This window comes from Anas acuta, chromosome 2, assembly GCF_963932015.1.
Source record: "Anas acuta chromosome 2, bAnaAcu1.1, whole genome shotgun sequence".
Lineage (NCBI taxonomy): Eukaryota > Metazoa > Chordata > Aves > Anseriformes > Anatidae > Anas > Anas acuta.
The window spans coordinates 34,422,422-34,444,568 of record NC_088980.1 but is presented as its reverse complement, the minus strand read 5'-3'; the positions used below and the strand labels follow the sequence as shown (position 1 = coordinate 34,444,568).

The following is a 22,147-nucleotide window of genomic DNA, read 5'->3' as shown; positions in this document are numbered from 1 at the left end:
TGCTCCCAGCAATAGCCAACTGACGCTTTTTTCTCATTAGATGAGGTGTCAGATCTCTCACAAAACAAACTACTGATAGAGATCCTGCAGGGCTTGGGTTAAGAGCAAACAGATCCAAAAACAGTCACGGCAGCAGTGTTTTGAAAACCTTGTGAGTTCAGGGGTTTGGCTGGGAAAGGTTGGGCTCTGGCTAGCCGTGTGGAACAGAGCCCAGTGCTTCTTGTTATTGCTGTGTTGAGCCTTGTGGTTATCCAGTAGTTCCTCATGCAGTTAATTCTCTAAACTATTCCTTGCATTTCCTTGTCTAACCTAGAGGATTAAATAGTCTTGTGCTTTTAAAAGCATTGGATCCATTTCCAGTCCAAGTAACCTTTGTGTAAGCTTGCAAAAACGTGAGATTGCTGGTTTAACAGAAATGTGAGTAGGAGACTTGCCTTCCCCTGAGATTTGGCAGGCCTCTGGGCCTACTCAAAGGGAAGTAGTTCTACTTCAGCTCTTCTTCCCATTTTCACACTCCTTAATTTTGAAGACACTTTCTTGGCTGCCTCACTGAGCAAAAGAACCAGGGGAGATGTGGATCTTCTGCGGGAACAGGGGAAACATCTTATGCCTGGACTGCAGAAGAGTCCCAGACTAAAATTGATTGTGATACAGGCCAGGATGTGCTCTGTATTTAAACTTTTTACCAAAACTGTTGACACTGTATATCCCAGGTGGGTGTACTGCTACTGAACTACTTCCCAGTGCTTTCTTTCTCTTTCATCTCATATGCCCAATATAGCATGGATCTTGCTATTTTGAGGAGTCCATTTAAAACTGAATCAAGATTTTTGTGGCTGATTGTGCTCAAATTTGTGCTTGTCTCCTTCAAGTAGACAGCTTTATTAACAATACACAGTGTTTAAGCTTAAACAAAGTGTGAGAACTGGATCCAAAGTTCAAGAAACTGGATTAATTAGGCAAGACAACAGAATACTGAAAAGAATCTGCTGTTTTATAGTCTTGACTGCTATCAGATCAACTTTCAACGGAAAAATGATGTGTTTGGATACTGCAGTTTAACATATTTTGGGTAAGGTAATGGAAATAACATGCTTGGTAGTCATGCAATATTGCTTTTAAGCTCTTCTGGCTAATTTCAAGAAGGAAGAAACAAAAACATAAACATGCCATTCTTCTTAATCTTGTAGATGTGCCCATTAGTTCTTAATTAGAATCATCTTTCATTAGTTCCATTAGGTTTCACACTTTTTTTTTTAACGTTTACCTCAAGTCCCCAGTTTGAAATCAGCTCATGTCAAGATTAGTTATATATTAGCTCATTTAGGAGAACATATTTCCCAAGCAGAGGAAATTTTATCCACATGTGGAGAGTGAACAGCAGTAAGTTCAGCTGTTACATGCTTAATGTAAATTGTAGCATTATACCATATTTGATTATATTTAAAGAGGGTGCTCTGTCATCATAAGTCCTAATGCTTGTAGTTATATACAGGTTAATTAAATAATCTTTAACAAGCAAAGAAATTCCAAACTCAATGCAGAAAGCAGGTGGCCTAATATTTCCATTTATGGCAGAAGAGATGGTGGAATATAGATTCTTTTATGCTTTCAAGGTTGGAACACTCTGTGAAAAAAGAAGAAAAGTCCTTAATTGTGGAGGCTTATAGCTGCCTTTGTACTTGAATAGCTGTCAAACCACAGCTAGCAAGCCATAGCTGACTGTCACTGTAAGGGCACAAGCTGACTCTCTGCTTCATTTTCTGGCTGCTTCACCCCACAAAAGACTTGTGCTGCTGGTGTCTAGCAGCAGAGCGTGCACTGCTGTGGCTCATGTTGCACTGATGTGCTGGAGACAGCCTGGAGACCTTCTGCTCTTCATTCAAAACATTAGCTGCTGGTGTCTATGAGTAACTTATCTGTTCCCTGACCTGGTATCATAGCAATTTTCCCCTAAGTAGGAGAGGATTTGTGATTATTTAGAATCCTAAGGGGGTCCCACACTGAGAAAAAAAAAAAAAAAAAAAAAAGAAAGAAAAATAAAGAATATGGAGCGAAACTTCTGGTTTTCAACAGGAAAAATATGGTTTCATGAGTGTACTAGTTAGAAATAATGGTATTTAAGTAGCTGTCAAAATATTGCAAATTGGAGGGAGTAAAGGCGCTGTGCATTACAAAACTGGCAAGCATAAAACCCAAGCCTATGGGGGCACAAAATGCATGCTGTGATAACAATTTAATTTAGAATGAATGCAGTTTTGACTTACCTTCAGGCGCCAGAACATCATGGCTGATCTGTAGGGTGTGGAGTGATGGGAGCTGCTCAGCCCCATTTCTGGTGCTGGCAGCCTGCTGTGTAGTGCTGGCAGAGGGAACTCAAGTCGAAGAATCTGACCAGTTTTGCAGTGTGTTCCATAAAGTGCAGTACAAGGAAAATAACAAAATAGTGGAGTGCTGCCACTAACGTGTTGGAATAAGACATCATGTTGTTTAAACTATTTAATGGATGGCTTTTTGTCTTATTCTGGTAATGGGCATATAACCTGACGTAATTTTTGTGGTTAGTTTTAGATTTCTTGGGGTGAATTTCAAGGATTCTAAAGATGGATAAATGAGTACAATTAGCACTTTTGCCAATTTTTGTTTAACTTTTGTTTTAAAGTTTTTGAGTCAGTCTTTTTTTTTTTTTTTTTTTTTTTCTCTGAAGGGAAAAGCTACTTCCCTTTGTAACTTAAATGAAAGACCACAAGTACTTGCCTCCTGCCTGGTGTAGTTCTGTTTTCTCATAAGTGTTTCATAGTAGTCCTTTACATTGTTAAATTCTACAGGTTAAAGTATTTGTCTTTTTTAAGTACACGTCAGTGGCGCAAGCCATGACATTTTCTGTTAGTTGTTTATAATTAGGGATCTGTGGAATCCAATGGTAGCTGGCAATAAATAATTCATGAAGTCTGTCATCAGAAATCTTGAAATTCGTGTTACATGGTCATTAGTAGTTTTCCCATTTGAAAAAAAAAAAAAAGTAAAAAATCTCATCAGATTAATTCTTTTTTCTGTTGCATTGCTGCAGGATATTTCATTTAAAACTTACTGACAGCAGAAGAGAGATACTCCTTTAATTAGAGGTGTATCTGATGAAAGTGGGGGAGTATTTTACTTGTACTCTCTCTTTACATCATGTTCTTCATAGTACTTGAATTACTTAGCTGGCTTGTTCTTTTTCTTTCTCTTATTTATTTATTTTTTTACTATTATTATTACTGTATTTTTTATTTTTAGGGAGAGTGCAGTTCATTACAAAATACAAAGCCTTTAGTAACTGAGTATGGGCTAAAGAGCATTATAGAAATGTCTTCATTTTCAGACTTTTATTTCTGTTTCATAACCTACAAAGCATATCCTTTTAGCATAGTCAGTTTCTGTACATGATTGCAGAAAGCTTTTTATGGTAAACTGTGACTAGGCTGTGGCTACATACTGTGTGTGTACCCACAGAAAAATATGCATATAAAATTCTGGTAAGCATCTACCTTCAATGATGGTTCATGTCATAAAAACAGCATTTTTATTTAGATTATATTGTATCTATCAAAATTTAAGAAAATATATCTTGTCTCTTCGTAGATACGTAGGAAATGTATAAAGAAGGATCTAAGGTTAGATTTCAGCATCCTTTTGTTTTTGTTTCCTCCTCTCCAATCCGTTTTAACAATTCTATCAGTTGGAAGGAATAAGATTGAGATTTGGATTTTCTATTTAAGCAGGACAGCTGGGAAATTGTAGAAGGACTCCGGGGAGCAATGAATTGTACCCAGGAACCACAGAAGCAGGAAGGCTGCTTGCTGAAAAAGAGGAAATGGCCTTTGAAGGGTTGGCACAAGGTAGTAAAGGAATGTCTGTCTGAAAGCCTGATGCCATTTTAATGTGACTTACTGGGTGTGTTGTTACAGCAGAAATAAAAATAAAAAAAATAAGAGCATGGCAAGTGTTCTCCAAAGAAGTATGTGTGAGTGTTTGGGGTAGGCTTTTTTTTTGTTGGTTTTGTATGATTGTTTTTTTTTGGTTCTCTGTTTGTGTGGTTTTTAATTCTCTGCATTTCTGGTTACAGAGATACTTCTTTTTGGACAGAGGGATTTTGAAATATTCTAAATGCCAAGCTGATGTAAGTAATTTAAAACCCTTTAAGGTCATTATAAGGTAACAATAGTATGTTATCTGAAATACTAGTAATTCCATATTACTGGTAAATAGAAGTAGAGTTTCAGCAGCTCTAAACAGTAGGTTGAAGGCAGGAGAATGATGGTCTTAGCGGGTCTGTCCTTCTGCTTTATTCTGGGGTTATTGCATTCTCTTTACTTTTTTGCAGATAGAGAGAGGGAAGCTTCATGGCTGCATTGATGTTGGGCTTTCTGTCATGTCTGTAAAGAAATCAACAAAATGTATAGATTTGGATACAGAAGAGCAGATATACCATCTGAAGGTAGGTCTTTAAAATTATTTAAAATTTACTCCCAAAACTGTAGGGGTATAACAACATTAAGTCTGTATGGTGGAGACCACATTTATTTTTACTAGTGGTAGGTCTGTTAGTTGCCCTAATAATTTTTAATCTCAGGAGACTAGTTTTACACTTTATAATTTCAGAGATTTTACTGTACTGTTCCAGAGTTGGTAACCCTGTTACAAAATTATTCTCTAAGTAGAAACTTGGAAGATACTTCATGTTTAGCAGCACTCTCTTCTCCACCATTTTTTTTCAGCAAAGGATATGCACTTTTTATATAAGTGCTTTTATTTTCAGTATTTGTATCTTGTTCTTTGTTTTATCTGTAGGAAGTATTCTCTATAGTCAAATGTATAGAACTGTATATTCTGTCTTGTGAAATAAATTGTTGTAAAATTCATCACCAAAATCAAATTTCTGTTTGCAGTTCGTTAAACCTTGACTAAGCCTTAAAACTGGCAACTAAGAAATAACAATTATTTTTTTTGTTTACATTGCTTTTTTCCTATATAGAAGTTGTTACATACTGTGTTCTGTATTGAAATCATAGTCATGTTAACTGAAGCTTCTCTTTTTTTTGACTTTCTCCAGTGACAATTTTTCTGTCATGCTTAAGCTCATGCAGCGTGTCTTCTAATATGAGCATCGTTAGAGAAACTTTCTCGATATTTTGCCAATAAAAGTCAGCCAGGCTAGCTGTCTAATGAGCACAACGTTATCTTAGTTTCTTTATTAGCAGTTTTGGATGTGGGTGTTACAAAATCTGAAATTTTGTGTAGGTGAAATCTCAGGAGCTGTTTGATGAATGGGTAGCAAAACTTCGTCATCACAGAATGTATCGTCAGAATGAAATCTCCATGTTTCCTCATGACGTCAGTAATCTTTTCTTCCCTGTATCTGCTACTGTGGACTCTGTCCCTGGTGTGTGTGATTCTACTCCAAGTAGAAAGGTAATAGTTATGATTTATAAATAATGGGCTTTCATCAAGGAATAAATTAGCATGACTTGAGTTTAAATAAAGGGCATGGGAAATTTGTAGGGGTCTAAGTTATGGTCTAAAATATTTTGCTCTATAAAGAGCAAAATAATATTATTAATATATTTTCTCCCAAGCAGTTTTCTCTATGATGATGGTAAATTGTATAATATTGTCTTATTATTTTAGTGAATTAAATAATATTCAGTTTTAAAAGTAATGAAAATATAGTTATAACCCCATAATATTTGAGACATATTTCAGTATTTGTGTGATATGTTCATGGTTAATGTCAGTCTGGGTCACAGAAGAGCGCTCAGCTGTATTATTTTTTTTCATTTTTCTCATTTTTTCTTTTATCCTTTAGCTAATAAAACCTCTCTCTTTTTACATTAACGTGTCTGACTGTGCTTAACTGAGATGTATATAGGGATTACTGAACAGCCATCACCTGTGACTACCACTTGCATTTTTAACTAAGGTACTCTCACAGAACAGTAATGGTATTCTGCACCCAAACACAACCTGTCTCCAGCAGTTTACATGCTGACTGGTTGACGTTCACCCGAAGAAGCTCTTCTGCTGTTGTCTAGAACCACTGATCTCTTTCGAGAACATTTTTTTTTATCAATACTGTGCTACTTTCTGTAACTGAAACTGCTTTCTGTTTCTGTCAACTCCAAAAGTACCTCTGTGCAGCGATCACCTCTTTGTTATCCTCCTACTTAAGGTTTTCTTTTCCCTAGCTATATTGCTGTGCGGTCTGAGTGGGTTTGTTTCACACTACCTGCAGTACAAGAATTTTCCTCCTACTGGCACCTCCCTGGTTTGATAGGACTCCTTTTGAGCTGTCAGCAACGTGTTTATCAGTGCTTACTGTGGAAACAGCATAGTATTTCTGCGTAAAAGGGTTTTAGGCATTTCTGAGGATTCTCCATCTGTAGGATTCTTGGGGGATGTTTAGGAGTGCTGTGTAAACTTACCCACTAACCTTTCTCCCACGCCTTTTTCTCCTTCAGAGACAACGAGTACAGTACATCCCCTGGTACTGACAGTAAAAAACAGGGGTGGCTGTATTATCAGGAGTGCCTGTAGTATCAGTTTGAACAAAGTCACTCTATAAGTTTGCCTGTTAGCTGCATGGAGCTACAAGACATTGGGATGGGGGGAGGTTCATCACTTTGGTAGGACTATACTGTTACTGTGTAAATTTTTTTATTGAGCAAGCACAAACATGTGCCTGAACAGCTTTTTGCTAGTGGCTGAGAAGGAGGGGATCTGTGTGAGCCAGCAGCTGAAAGCACAGTGATGTGCCCTGCGGTAACAGCACTGTTCTGCAAAGAGCTGTCTGCATGGGTTTTGTGGAGCCAGCACCTCTGTGGCTCTGACAGCCTGCTCTGCTGAGACTGTGTCTGCTAGGAAATGAGAAACCTTATGGGACAGTCTAGTTCTTTTCTCCTGCAAGACAGCTGGAATAGAAGGGGAAGAATAATACTGAAGGCAGACATCAAGCATAACAATGCCTTTGCTCACCAAAAAAAAATAAATATATATATATTCATGTGACCAGAATATCTAAAATCTGTACTCACTGTCAGGAACTATAAGCATTTCTTCTTTGGCATGAAAGACTTTAATTCACTTTTAATTTATTAATCCAGATTTGTACCGCAAAGAAGCCCTGCTTATTTTCATGTGAAAAATAGAAGGGGATAGTTCTTAAGCTCCAGTTAATCACCTTAGATCTGCTGAAGCTAAATGGAGGTTTGCCAATTTACACGAGTCCTAGCTAGGTTAATGTTGATATCAATCCAGAAGTTATTTTGAGAAAAATATGTTAAGTGAACTTTTTATTGCATTTTATTTGCTTTTAGAAATGCTAGACCAACTTTCACTTCTTTACTGTTGTTGTTGGAAGGTGAATGTATGTATCTATGTATATATATGTGCAGCACTTAGAATCTAATGCTTAACCTGGTTGATCATGACCAAGAGTATGCTAACTGGAGCTCTGCAAACTCTTTTACCTGTTTCTTGGCAATGTCTTCTTGCTTCTTACCTCCTACTCATGCCCCTCATGGATACAAATTCTGGAAAAGGTTTGGTTATATGGTTAGATTTTTAAGAGATAAATGTGGGATTGGCTTCCAAAATGTCAGTAAAGTGTTCATCTTTAAATTAAGTTTGCTTATGCTTACAAAGGTGCTGGGATTATTATTTGTGTATACATATATAGATGATTACAGCTTTATTTATGTAGGAATAAAACAGCTGAACCGCATAGATTAATTTAAAAATAATTGTGCTTGTTGATGTTTACTGCTATTGCAGACTGACTATATAAATTGACATAGTACTGAATGACATCATCTGGACAGTGCTTTCTATTTTATTCCACAACTCAAGTTGGAGCATATATTATATAGTTTAAAAGACAAACTAAGAAAACTGCAACTGGATAAGATATAGATGATATTTTCTCTGAATAAATTTAAAACTAGTGCTACATGAGTTTTGATATAAGGTGAGCAGGAGGTAACAAATCCTGTAAAGCCTGTGATTTAGAGAAGAGCCAAACAACTTAGTCATCTTTTCTCATAATCAGTGAGTGGGCAATGTAATGCCACTTAAGATGAAACGTTTATGAAAACATTTTAAAAACTGACTTTAAACAAGATGTTGATAAAGCAGGTAATTGCTTTATGTAACTTCCTGATGTAGATATTAATAAAGGTGAAAAGTTTAGTAAAGTTTAAAAAATAATTAGGCATTTGAATGGCTACTATTTGTAGTTATATTAGAAAAGAAATCAGAATAAGGCACTATGAACTGGTGTCCTGGTTTCAGTTAGCACAGAATTAATTTTCTTCCTAGTAGCTGGTGGAATGCTGTGTTTTGGCTTAGGATGAGAAGAGTGCTGATAACACCCCGATGCTTTAATTGTTGCAGAGCAGTGCTTATACTAAGCCAAGGACATCTCAGCCTTTTGCTCTGTCCTGCCAACGGGCAGGCTGGGGGTGCAGTAAGAGCTGGGAGGGGACAGACCCAGGACAGGTGACCCAAACTAGCCAAAGGGGTATTCCATACCATCTGACGTCATGCTAAACAATATATAGGGGTGGCTAGCCGGGGGGAGGGGGCCGGACTGCTCGGGGTTAGGCTGGGCATCGGTCAGCGAGTGGTGAGCAATTGCATTGTGCATCACTTGTTTGTACATACTATTATTACTTTCCTATTATCACCATTGTATTATTATTGTTATTATTTTATTATTATTTTGTTATTATTATTTTCCTGTCTTATTAAACTGTCTTTATCTCAACTCACGGGCTTCACTTTCCATTTCTCTCCCCCGTCCCAGAGAGGGAGGGGGGAGGGTGAGCGAACGGCTGCGTGGTGTTTAGCTGCCGGCCGGGTTAAACCACGACAACTGGTAATAGTATTGGGTAGAAATTTCTTTCCATTGGAAGCTATTTAATTGTACTACTCAGTTAGCTCTTACACAGGATTTTGAGCATCTCTTGAAGCATCTGATAGTAGCTGCTACCGAAAATGAGATAGGTTTGAGAAAGATTACTGAGATATTGCAAAAGAATAGTCTATATCCAGTTAAGATATATGGTTACACATGTAGTAAGGTCTGTCAAACTAAATCCACTCTTGATTCATAAGACCTTGAGTAAAAATTTTAAAAAGCATCTAGTAGATTATGCGTCCTTCATTAGAAAATAGCTCTAACAAATATGTGCATATTACATTTTAGTTACCTTTGGGGCTTCTTCAGGGAGCGTGCAGAAGGAACAGAACGTCCTGTTTTGGTTGTGTGCCACATAAGGAGCTTTGAATGTATTAAATTAATTTAATAGATGCATAGCTTTGGCCTTCCTCAAAATTTATTTTTCATCATTATTGTTCCTTCATTAAAATATTATTTGTTAATAATTTGCTTGTTCTTCTTTGGAACAGGCAGGCAGCTTGACCAAACAGAATTCACTGTCAGCTGGAGGTAACTTGTCATTTTCCTTTTCGAGTAATGAGTCCAGGATTCCATCATGGCTACAGTCTTCTGAAGACATGGAAAAATGCTCGAGAGGTAATGATATTCGAAGGAAGCTGAAAATAGCCTATTTCCTATGGCTGTTTTTAAAAATGACAGAACAATAGCGTAAATAGTAATTAAAGTTAGAGTTTTCTCAGAAACAAGAGGGAGGAACAAAGTAGTTGTTGGTTAACTGCCTACTTGTTTTCAAAAGGACTAGTGATTCCTGAATGTGGAGATTATCAGTTTTAGGGGTCTCTTAAAGGAACCTACATATTTCGGTATATGTTCTTTTATATGTAAACATCACCTTCAATAGTAAAACTTGAACTGTCTTAATCTGGGTGTTCAAAAAAGGGAAGTATCCAAAATCTAGTCATTTTAAAAGGACTAAATCTTTTTACTTCAAAGTTACCTTCTGCTTCCATGTTTTTCTAAAAGCATGAAAATCTTTCTCATGTTAATAGTGTCTGTATGATGTGTATCTGCTAAGTTTCTACCCAACATTGAGCTTCAACGTTAACATAGAGGAGGCCCATCTCTAGCTCTGAATGGACTATTGACTATTCAGTCTTTAAGCCTTTGGATTTCATATCCCCTCTCCATGAGGAGACCTGACTAGTCCCAAAGTGCAGTAATTATTGTGTTACTCTCAATTTTCTACAATCAGCAAGGATAAAATACCAAGATAATTGCACAGGCTGTATAGAAACATTTCAATATTTTGAGTATGGAATTGAAGAGAGAAGGATACAAGCTTTTTTATGCAGTTGTCTAATACTGTGTTGTGTTTTTTTTGTTCACTGAATAACTTAAGTTAGCTACCATCAAAATAAGACTAACCTACAAACAAAAACTTTCATTGTGCCTGTTACTTGCGAGCAACTGAAAATACTCTGTTGTTCAAAACAGATCTCTCCACCTGTCACACACATTTACTGGAAATGAACCAGCTGTTACAGAGCATGGATGTTCTTCACAGGACCTATTCAGCGCCTGCTATAAATGCTATGCAGGTTTGTTGTTTAAAAATAAATAAATAAAGTTTTCCCTCGCAATTCAAAAAGAACCCCAAATCCTAAAAGATCAAGGTGTTTATTCTTATCTTTACTAGTTTTATGGTGATCTGCATTAATTTTGTCCAATATGTTGTTAAAAGGTTGGACCTTTTGAAAGCCCAAAGAAGGAAAAGAGAACACATAGGAGGTGGAGATCCAGAGTTGTTGGTAAAGAGGCTAAAGGAACATTACAGGTAACTTCAATCTTTTCACTAGCTCATCTTTCTTTATATCGGAGGTATTGGTCATTTCTCAATGTAACCAGTTTAGGAAATATGAGTCCTTTTGAAGTCGTATCCTGTGCTGTATCATTTTAAGCAGTAATATATTAGACAAAACAAAAATACGTCCTCATATATATCTGCAACAGGATCTGTACTAATTTCTTTGGGAGACTGACAATGTCTTTTACCTATTTTTTCCATCTGCCTGCAATTTAGGGGGGGGATTCTGGTAGTGTTTTCTTTTATTAGCAGTACAGATTTTTTTATATTCTCTGGGTATTTTTGTGCATATTTGCCTCCAGAGGCCATATTGTTAGATACTAGGAAGTGAGTAAAAATAACATACCACATCCTACAGCTCTCAATAGGCTGGTTTCTTGGAATTTTGCCACATTTCCCATTATGATATCTTGCGCAAAATTGGTTCAAATTGTATCAATGGTTTTATCCATTGCAAGCCTACTGGTAACCAACAGTAGTACTTCAATTTTTGGTGTCTCCAGCATGCAACTCTGATAGGGACAAGTAAAAAAAAAAAAAAAAAGAACATTCTTTGCAGTTTGTAAACAAACAAAAAACAACATCACAAATGGCTGTCCTCCTTACAGGTGCCTTCAGTATTTTCTGCCCCTATGAGACTGCATGCTTCCAATCCTAACTTATCTACAATAGATTTTGTAGAAGAGAAAAACTACTCTGATGGCTCAGAAACATCATCAGAATTTACTAAAATGCAGGAGGACTTATTTCACATTGCACATAAAGGTAAACGAAATTTTGTTGTTCATTCACAGTTTTATGTCATCACAATTTAAATATTGATGTGACTTTTGAGAATGCATCCTATTTAATATTTAGAAAAATGCACGAAACGCCCTTCCTTTTATTTCCTCATGGAATTGCAAATGTTGATGTCTTGAGTCATTTGAAAAAAGTGGCTTAATCATCCAGTATATACATATATATATATTATGGAGGACCTTACCTTGCTTAATGTACTAAAAACCTAGATTCTATTTGTTGCCAAAAGGTGCAAATCCTACAGTCCATTGCTGTGAATGCTACAGGAGATCATATTCTTTTCTGTTCACATGCATATGTGTGTATATGAACATGTGTGTTTATAAATTCAGACAGTTCACTGTATTTCAGAGTCAACATTTGTTGGTGATGCAAGGGTTGCTATGGTAGTAACCTATTTTTAGTGAATATATAAGAGTAAAATCATGTAAAGCAGCCAGAGGGACAGCCTGACTCTTTCTTCTCTCAGAATCATTCTTCTTTAGCAGTACTTTGCCCTGTCATCCTCACACTGGAAACATTTTTACTATTTAAGTAATCTTGGTAAGGAAGGCACTCAAGCTTGTATATCTGAAAGACTTTTGGAAGCATTGGTTTTGCTCCCTTTTGCACCGGATAAGGATTTGATGTTATCAGTATGCATTCTTTCATTGTTTTTGCCCTCTGGTGCTGATGCGTCTTGATTCCATTACGTAAGGAATGTATCTATCTCAGTAGTAAGCTTCATAAAGTCAATTACAGTCAAAACTGATCCATGTTTTCTGAAAATTAAAAAGGAGTGGAGGCGCAATTGGAAAAGTTGCTATCTAGTGGAGTTCTGGAAATCTCCTGCTCAAAATGATCTTTAATCTTTGTCCATGTCCCAAGTTTTGACTGGATTGAACCATGCATTATGGATACAATTGACTATGCACTATTTAATGCAGTTATCATTGTATTAAGAAAACAAAGATATTTTTTCCCAAACTTGCTTTATATCACTACCCTTCTGGAAAAGAATAGTAAAGAAAACTTTTGCTTTAGCTTTTGATACAACTGAAATGTAACATAAGTACTTAATTCTGTAACATTTCTTCAGATTTTAGTATACAACTTACTAAATGAAATACAAGATCACTGAGGATTCTGTGTATGTCACCCATGTGTGAAAGGCTAATGTAAAATAGATCATAATGGATACATCTTCCTCTGCATCCTCTGTGACATTGTTAGATTTTTTCATGTAGGTTAAGGTGTGAAAATTATCTTTGGTAACTGTTTGCAGTGTTGAAATATACCTCAGGAGTATTTTCTTATAAGATTAAGTTAGGTTAACTGAGATACTAAGGTATATACATTTGAGATATACCTACAAGGTAATGACTATTAAGGATACGTAGAAATGGATGATTAGAAGAGAGACATAACAGATTTGTTATTTTTTATACTTCCTATGCATCCACACTCAGATTTAGTATCTTCATTTCCTTGGTAAATTCCCTGACAAATTTTTTGCATTGACAGTTCTTGTGACTTCAGTACAAGGTTTGATTAGTCCCCCAGAAATCCATTAGTTCTGCAGTTATATGAATGTTCAAAGCCTACATAAGCAAATGTCACTTTGTATTCCTCATAGTTAAAGAAAATACCAAATCTCTCTCTTTTTTCTTTTTTAAAGTGCATTCCCCTTGAAAAATCTAGTGGTTTTCAGCTTTCATGATCTATTGTCTTTGAATGTTTCAGACTAGTAATACAGGCTCAGGAAGGAGTAGAAGGAGCATCATCACATTCAGGATCCGAGCCTTTTAGTCACTAAATCATCTAACAAGCTGAAATTTCATTGTACCCAAATGATATAATAGAACTCAACACCACAGTTAACTTGTGGTGAAGCTGCTAACCCTGTAGCTCTGGCGCTATATGTGCTATAGCTGCTTTCTTGATTTTTTTTTTTTCCTTCCCTCTCCTCCCCCACTGGAATTCTTAAGGAATGTGAAGTAGAGTCATGGCCATCTGAAGATTCAAGCTAATTGGGAAACAAAGCAAGTGAAGAGCAGATGTGGTTAGTTAGCTTTGTTGCCATCTGTCACAAATAATCAAAAGTAATTTTGACTGTGGCTAATGTAGTCAGCGTGGTAGCATTCACCATATACATTTCTCCTACTAAAAATCTACTCTGTAACCTTGATTAATATTACTTGTTTTTAGTGACCTATCTTAGATCTCAAACTAATTCCTTGTTTCTGTCACCATAAATGGCGTTTCTTTGAAGTTTTACCTAACTGATATGTATACAAAAGGTTTTTTTTTTAACTTTCTCTTTTTACAAAATGATTCTAGTTTACTTCACCTTGAAGTCAGCTTTCAGCACCATATCTACAGAGAGAGAAAAGCTGAAGCAGATGCTAGAGCATGATGCATCCTCATCTCCATCTGCACAAATAGTTGGCTTGAAGAATGCCTTAACATCTGTAAGTGATAAACTGAAGTACAGCAAGCTTCATTGTCATCTGATACTACTTTTAAATTTCATAGTAGTTAATTTTTGTTTTGTTAGTGTTCGCTCTGTGCTAGAATTTTTAGTATTGAAGCATAATGAGTTATTATATATGGTGTTACACAAAGACTCTCTTTCCTAAATGGTAAAGGTGATAACACTGAAGTCTGATAGATTTATTTGGGTATATAGTATAATCTGTATCATTTGATGTCAAGTATAAGAGGGCCGCTCTGTGACAACAAGTCTACCTTGTCTGGAAATATACACTGTTCAATCACTCAGTTCTAGGAGGTTGTGGTGGGGAATTTAGGTTGGTGTACTTTGTCTAATTGTTTGAGACCTTCCAGGCTGTTCATATTCAGATTGCTATCTGTTCAACCAAATAGCAATCTGGTTTCAGAGCAACGAAAACCATCATTACCATGCTCTTAAAATTTCAATCTGTGTTGCAAATTCCTAATCAGAGGCACTCCTGACTCTCTGGCTATATGTGATATAGATCATCTTAGAAATCGTTCAGTATAAAAATTGTTCGACTCCTTTTGTTTTACAAAAAGTTTACAAGATTTACAAGTTTATAAAAACTTCCTTTGTTTTACAAAAGCTGCACATGGTTATAGATTTTTAGCTTGTAACATGTTTCTTTGCCTAGACCTGTAGAGGCAGTTATGTCTTTGTAGATTTTGGCGAAAACTGAAACTTGTTGCATAATAACTGTATTTACTCATTTGTTTTTGGCTTTCAGATATTCCACTTCTGACATCTGGATAGGTGTCTCACACTTTTCCAGTGTTTTTTGCATACTATTTTATATCAAAAAATCAGTTTTAAGACTTCTGAACTAAGTGAACACTCAGCCTGTTGTTTTTGGTTGTTTTTTTTTCTGAGCAATGAAGGATTCATCTCCATCCTCTCGATGTCTTTTAAAAGTCATTCTCTTAGCTCTTATCTGTCACTCAACAAGCCTTCTGTAGCTTGTCCAGATGTCATTTGTGAATGCTGGCAGTTTCAGCAGAGGTTAACATCTATATGAGAGCTATTCTTAGCCTGTAGATCTGTAAAGCCATGATGCCAACAGAAATTTTCTCACCATGCACAGGAGAGATCCTCTAAGAGAAAAGAATGAGCTTTCTTTGAAGAGCTATGCAGGCACAGCTATGATAAACCTGACACATTTGCAAAAGTGCTCTTTTCAAGAGAGTCCTGTATTGGTTACTTTGACTTGGTGTTTGTTATTAATTCATTTTTTATTCTGTATATGTGCAAAAAAAAATCAAACTCATTGGTTGAAAGCTATCCAACGTAAGTCTGTTTTGCTCTTACTAGCCTGACAGGAAGAAAAATGAACAGATAAAGTGCATAAAAAGACTTTTACAAAATTAGCGTCTCTGCTTCTATCCTTGACCTACCCACAGTCTAAGAAAAGTAGATAGTGAATAGAGATAAGTAATATATAAAAAATTAAATAGAAAGAAGATAGCACAACAGAAAAATGCTACAACAGAAGGAAAAAACCACTTTGTAGCATACTATACAGGCAGGCTGTGTAAATTCTTTTTTGCACTCATTTGAAGTGACATATAATAACGCACCTGAACGCTTGACACAGGAGTGGTAAATGCCTGTGTGCTGAATCCAGACTACATGTACATAAAGCCAGAGAATGTTCTTTCTCCCTTCCACCATCACTTCAGGCTTACTGTCTTTCCTGCCCTCAAGACCATATCCATCAGAAAATCAGAAACATTACTGGGACAAATTATTGCGTAAACAGGAGGGTTCTCCACATTCAGATTGCAAAAATGGGCATGAGGTCTTCAGTATTGTTCCAACCATCAAGAGGGTTTGTTTTTTCTTTTTTTTTTTTTTTTTTTCCTTACCCAATTCAATAGACACAATTAAACAGAAAGGGAAAATGTGTTTTGTAAGGGCTGTAGGACCATCTTCATTTCTATACTGGATTTATTTAAAATGATGATCTTGGCTAGACTTGTGTTGCAGTACAGGAACTATGACTCAGAAGGCTTTTTTTTTTTTTATGGTTAAAATTAGTAATGCAATTTTTTTTCAGAGACACATTTTCATTTCAGAAGGGCTGCATTCTCTTCCTTCAATTCTACTGTGACTGACACGTGGCCATCAGATGCACTCAGCACAAGTAACTAATACCAGAGTTTGCAGTAGAGATTTTTTCTTCTTATCATTTCCATTATAAGGCTGTCAGAACATGAATTGTACCTGTTCTTTGATACAGTGGTAGAAAGAGTTGTGAAGTTCTGCTTTCTGTAGAGAACTGCTTTGAAGATGTAGATAACCCTTGCCAAAGTCTACTTTGGCCAGAGGAAGTATTTCAAAATAGTCTAAATATACTTTATTTGGAATACAGTTTGAACAGCCTGCTATAGTAGATATTTGGCATCTAATGAAAAAATCCTGGGACAAGAACATCACAGTCAATTTTTTTTTTCCATTCCCTTTTGTTACCTTGCCAGAAAGCTGAGACCAAACACTTAAAGACAGTTCTCCTGCTTCTGGGCAAGTCCGACAGCCTAAGGAGTTGCACAAGTCCTTGAGACTTACCAGGATAAACATGCACTAGATTGTTCCTCAAATTCCTACCCAAAGTTGCTTCTTTCTTTCAACTATGCATCAAACCATCCACAATCCATCCTGTGGTGGAGTACATTTCAGATGTATCTTAGCAAGAAGATTTTGCTTCACATTGTTCCATTTCATACTGCCAGGAGGAATGCAAAGACAGCTAGGTGGAAGAGACCTCTGTATCAGTTTTTAAAGTAGAAGGTGTTACGATCAAGTCAGAGCAGTCTACACAGCTCCAGTTGGTGCAGCAGAAAAATACGCTTTCTGGTTCTCTTCAGGAGGACAAGAAACAAAAACTTGTATTCCTGTCAGTAAGGATAAAACCACATTTCCTTACCCATTTTGGTAACCCAAACTTTAGATGTGAAATCCCTGCAGATGATCAGAGGGCTGGGACATCTCTCCTATGAAGGGAGATTGAGAGAGAGTTGGGGTTGTTTAGCCTAGAAAAGAAAGCTCTGGGGAGATCTCATTGCAGCCTTCCAGTACTTGGGAGGACTACAAGAAAGATAAGCAGGCTCTTTACCGGGGCGTGTGGTGATAGTACAAGGGGTTTAAAACTAAAAGAGGGTAGATCCAGATCAGATATAAAGAAGAAATTCTCTACTAGAGGGTGGTTGGATCTTGGAACAGGCTGCCCAGAGAGGTTGAGGATGCCCCATCCCTGGAGGTGTTCAAGGCCAGGCTGGATGGGGCTTTGGGCAACCTGGTCTGGTGGGAGGTGTCCCTGCCCATGGCAGGGGGTTGGAATTAGGTGATCTTTAAAGTCCCTTCCAACCCAAACCATTCTGTGGTTCCCTGGCTGACAGTCACTGAAAGGAGACAGGAAGCTGCCCCCAAGTTTGTCTTTCAGGGGATAAATAAGCATCCAGGAATTGTAGAGGTAATTAAAGAAGCAAGGAGGCATCTGAAAAAAATACATTGTAACCAACAAAAAAATCCCTGGTTTAAGGGAAGAAATAAGCTTGCAGACAGGACAATTTGAACACCCTAGCAGACTGAAGTTTAGTCAAACTCTTGGCTCAGACTAATCCTCAAACACTGAGCTTTTGTGTCTTTTGTGGTTCCAACTGAGTATGAGAGAAAACCCACCTCACCTCAGAAAAGAGTTGCCCAAAAGATCATAGTGTGTCCAACTAACAGCTGTGGCTGGAGGAGTGCTGGCCATATATTTAGAGTGTGTGTTGTTTGAATCATCCCGTCTGAGAGACCGTGACTGCTTCTGTGTGACCTCCTGCTCCATGTCCTTGCAAAGGAGAAGTTACGTTACCATACATGACTACCCGTTGGTCTTGCGGTGTTACGTATACTTGTGATACTCTGAAGGATGGCGTCCTTTTAATTCACTAGAGTGAATTGGTTTCTGAAATGGAACAAAGAATGGGCTGTTTCACTGTCAGGATCTGTAGAGATTCATTTTTTAACAGAGTAAATTTAAAAGAATGCTTACACATAATTATAAAGCAGTAGAATATAAAATAGTATTGCTGTACAATATTAAAATACAAATACAGAATTTTGGTTATTAATATCTTTCTCACCAAAAAAAAAAAAAAAAAAGAAAGAAAACAGAGCTAAGTTGTTGTAAGCATTGTTAGATATTTTTATTTGTTGGTTTTTATTTATTTATTTATTTATTCGTAGCCATCTCCAAAGCACACTGGAAAGCTCTCCCCTACAGCATAATCATGTCCAGTGAAACTTGCCCTCTGCCATTTCTGAAATTGTCTCCTGGAAAACAATGTTTGTCGTGTGCGAGGGTTGTCTTTCACTCCCAGGCTGCATTCTCAGTTCTTCAAATGTTTTTGGGTGTGGCAAGAGTAAGAATACTGAGAGAGACTAGGTTGGAGATCAGACAGAAAGAAAGGAGCTGAAGAAAAAAGTGATGCATAAAATTAAGTTTTAAATTCTTATATCACCTTGCAGAACCTGGTAACTTGTAAATACTATCCTTGGCTTTTGTTCTCCACTTATGTGTCTGAACAAAAATAATTTTATTTTAGACATAAAGAACAAGGTTTGAAGCATTTAGAATAACTGATTTGCTGGACCAGTAAAGAATCGTGTTGGTGGTGTTTAATAATGCACTTTAAATATTCTTCTCCCCTTTCTTTTTACGCAATAAAACCACTGTTCAAATTAGTTGAGAGAACTTTATATCCCCAATATTTGTGTTAAATATTCCAGGCAATAGCACAAAACACTGATCTAAAAGACCGGTTACGCAGAATACATGCCGAATCTATGATCCTTGATTCAGCATCTAATGCAAAATCAAGTCCAGATTTGGTGAAGGTGGGTATGGATTTCGTCTTCCAGTGATGTCTGTTCCTCCAGCTCCTACATCTAGACCGTGTTACATCTTGTCCTGTTCTTCATGTGTTCCCTGCAGTGTATTGTGTTAGTAAAATGAGTCCACTTCTGTGGTTATGAATCATTTCTGATGATGCATTGTGTAATGTTTAATTTTAAAGACTTTCCTTGTGAGCGGTTTTCCTGAGCACACTTCCATTGCTTTTTCCTGCTGGCTTCTGGTGTTCTCCCTCACCTCCTGCCCACTTCCCATTCAGCATGAACAAAGCTGTCTTGTTGTTACCTTGCAGCCAGCATTTCTCTCCCCCTTATTCCCTTGTTAGCTTTCATGTTCTGTATTTCTTTGTTGCCTAAATATTTTTAGCCCAGAACACTGGCTACCCGTGGGGCTGATTTAAAGTTTAGAACCATTACAAGACTTTTTCATGAAAGGATCAAATAAGGTAGATGTACACAGCTCTTAATGAGCTCTTTCACTGATTTAGTTTTGTGTGTGAAGCCATGGAGTCTTCTATATATCCAGTGAGCCAGTTTGAGATGTCCTGATGTTCAGACAGCTCTTTGGCTTGCTGCAGAATGCATACGAATACGGTGTATTTATAGGTCACAGGATCTAGATGCTAATGGTGCTGGTAAGGGGAGCAAGAGCTGTGTTATTTCTGGTGGATTTTCCTAAATGTTAACTCATACAGAAGCTTCTGCTGCTCTTGCATTATAAATCCTACATTAGAACTTGAATGGATGTAATGTTGGGGGTTTTATATAACTTACTATTTCCTTCCATTTTTAAAGACAGTTTAGTCATTCAGTCTGTTCACTTCTATTTTCGTTCTCTTTTAGCAGAACTGGTTTTGGCCATATTTAGCCTCTTTTTTTTTTTTCTTTAAGGTAGTTGATCATTCTACTTGCCTTTTCCTTTTAATCCCATAAGATACTGGACAGCACTTAAGCTGCTATCCAGAGAAGCATTCATGTATCAATACAATGTTTTTTTTAATTTCAGGAGTTATTTTCCTATTTAGTAGAGGCCCTTGCAAAGACAATGGATTATTTCTGAAACATGCTGTATGCATTGCATATATACATGACAAAAATAGCTTTCTAAAGGTCCTTTAGGGCGTTTGTTGACAAATTCCCTCTGGCATGGTTGGGAATGGAACTTAAGGGCAGAATCACTTATATTGGAAAAGTTTCATCTTAGATTTCTCTGAGGGCTATGGTATAGCAGTGTTGCTGTAGGTTACTGCACAGAACTTGGCTGTAAATGATACATCAGGTGCTATGACAGACCTGTGAAAACTGAAGCAGTATTAACTAGTTGCTCAGGCCTTAGCATAAGATAAAAATTTAGTTTATTGGGCAATTTATGGTGTAGTTTATCATGCCACAATTGGAACATGAAAGTAGGCAAAATGAAACTCTCATGTGATTAAATATAAAAAGCAACTGTTCTTTTATGAGCCTTTTCTGCTCATTTTGCTTCTCAGATTCAAAGTAGTGTTGGAAACAATCCCAGTAGCAACGCTTTATGTATGTAAGATTTTTTTTTGACTTGGAGGCCAGCGTAACTGGCTTCCCACAGAAAAGATAATTTCGAGGTTACATCTTTCTTGCAGCTATATCATGGTTATACGCTAAAAAAGCAAAAAGTCTTCGGTATCATAACAGTTTGGCTTGTTACCATGTCACCATTATCAGTACACACTGAGAAACATTTCATACTGTAGTAAAATCCACCAGCACAAGACTGAAATGGTTTGTCGGTTTGAGTACAGACTTATCAGATTATTCGTTAAGTGAGCTCTGAAAGTAAAACACTACATTTCCTGCAAAACGATGATAGTTAGGGCAGTCATGGTTACAAGTTAATAGAGCATCTCATGCAGAATGAAGCTTGAGAGCAGCTGATACACCCGTTTGGGCCAGCTAGCCCTTTTCCTTAGTATTGGTGGAGTTAGGAGGGAAAACAGTAACAATCCTCTCCAATTTTTTCCTGTGTCCACATAATGAACCAAGGTAATACCACCTTTGCTAGACTACTTTCTGCAGCTCTGCCTATGCCAACTATCTATGAAGCACTTGGGACTTCCATAGGCAGAAATAATGAAATCTGTATGATGTTTCAAATGGGCCTGCAGCAGCAAAAACAATGTCATTTACGTGGCTTTGATAATACGCTGATTTTGGTTAACAGAGTTCGTGTGTGTGGATATGAGGGAAAGCTTTCCAAAGCACAGCGTGGGAAGTAGTCTGGTGGAGAAAGACGGCTAGGAAAGCATTGCTGTTATATAGCAAGCGACTTTGCCCCTATGAATTTTGTATGCGACTCCTAGGCCAGATTGCATTGAGCATGGCCTGGGAGGAAAAGACTGATTTGATTGCTAAGATCAGAAAAGAATGTGAATCCAGTATAAAGAGGCTGGGAGTTTTCTTATTGTGGGGCTTTTTTAATAATATGCTTGCTTGCATCTAGTTAAATCACTCAAACACCAATGCATTTTTATATTTATTTTTTAGGGGGGAAAAGTACATCACTGTAACTGATTTACTGAACAATGCATTGCGTTTTTTTTTTTTTTTGCTGTCTTTTTCTCTTCTCTTTAGTCTGTTTTCCTTTGGTTTTAATTCCGTCTTTAAAACATGCTGCCTTTCACTAGAGAGGAGCATGTGCAATCTTCTCCCACTGTTTTACAGCCTGTTAAGTTACGTGACTGGATTTGCATGCATGAATGGTATTCGTGGCATTTTTCTTCTCAAAACTTTGTATTTCTTTTAAACAGGAAAATTCGAGAGAAGAAAGCAGAGGTCTGGTTCACCAGATCTCCAATGAAAGCAGACTGTCTATTGCTGACTCTCTCACAGAATTTTTCGATGCACAGGAAGTCCTACTGTCTGCTAGCTCTTCAGAAAATGAGGTCTGAGCATTAGGATTGACATTATTCTTACATAATTCATTATCTGCTACTTGACACGTTGTCTTTCAGAGGGCTAATTGGTTGTCAGATGACTGCCAGAAAATGATTTTTTTTTTTTTAACAATAATAATACACTGCATTTGTTGTTATTATCTTTTTGCAATAAAGTGTAAAACAATATTATGGAGAAGTCTTATGTGTGCATTAAGAAAAATAGCAAAAAGGTAGCTGGTATG

At 37.0% G+C, this 22,147-nt stretch overlaps 1 protein-coding gene across 10 annotated transcripts in view; it reads left to right on the top strand.

The window, feature by feature from the left end:
- Positions 1 to 22,147, top strand: part of OSBPL3 (oxysterol binding protein like 3) — a 91,206-nt gene that overhangs the window by 46,907 nt on the left and 22,152 nt on the right. For 7 of the 10 annotated variants that reach the window (XM_068674220.1, XM_068674214.1, XM_068674215.1 and 4 more), the window contains 11 exons: positions 3,762 to 3,881; positions 4,109 to 4,162; positions 4,367 to 4,480; positions 5,284 to 5,454; positions 9,448 to 9,574; positions 10,433 to 10,536; positions 10,680 to 10,772; positions 11,411 to 11,567; positions 13,923 to 14,053; positions 18,871 to 18,978; positions 21,777 to 21,911. In XM_068674220.1, the coding sequence (XP_068530321.1) occupies positions 3,762 to 3,881; positions 4,109 to 4,162; positions 4,367 to 4,480; positions 5,284 to 5,454; positions 9,448 to 9,574; positions 10,433 to 10,536; positions 10,680 to 10,772; positions 11,411 to 11,567; positions 13,923 to 14,053; positions 18,871 to 18,978; positions 21,777 to 21,911 (1,314 nt within the window). The remainder of the gene's footprint in view (positions 1 to 3,761; positions 3,882 to 4,108; positions 4,163 to 4,366; positions 4,481 to 5,283; positions 5,455 to 9,447; positions 9,575 to 10,432; positions 10,537 to 10,679; positions 10,773 to 11,410; positions 11,568 to 13,922; positions 14,054 to 18,870; positions 18,979 to 21,776; positions 21,912 to 22,147) is intronic. The other 3 variants (XM_068674221.1, XM_068674223.1, XM_068674224.1) reach the window with 3 other exon arrangements.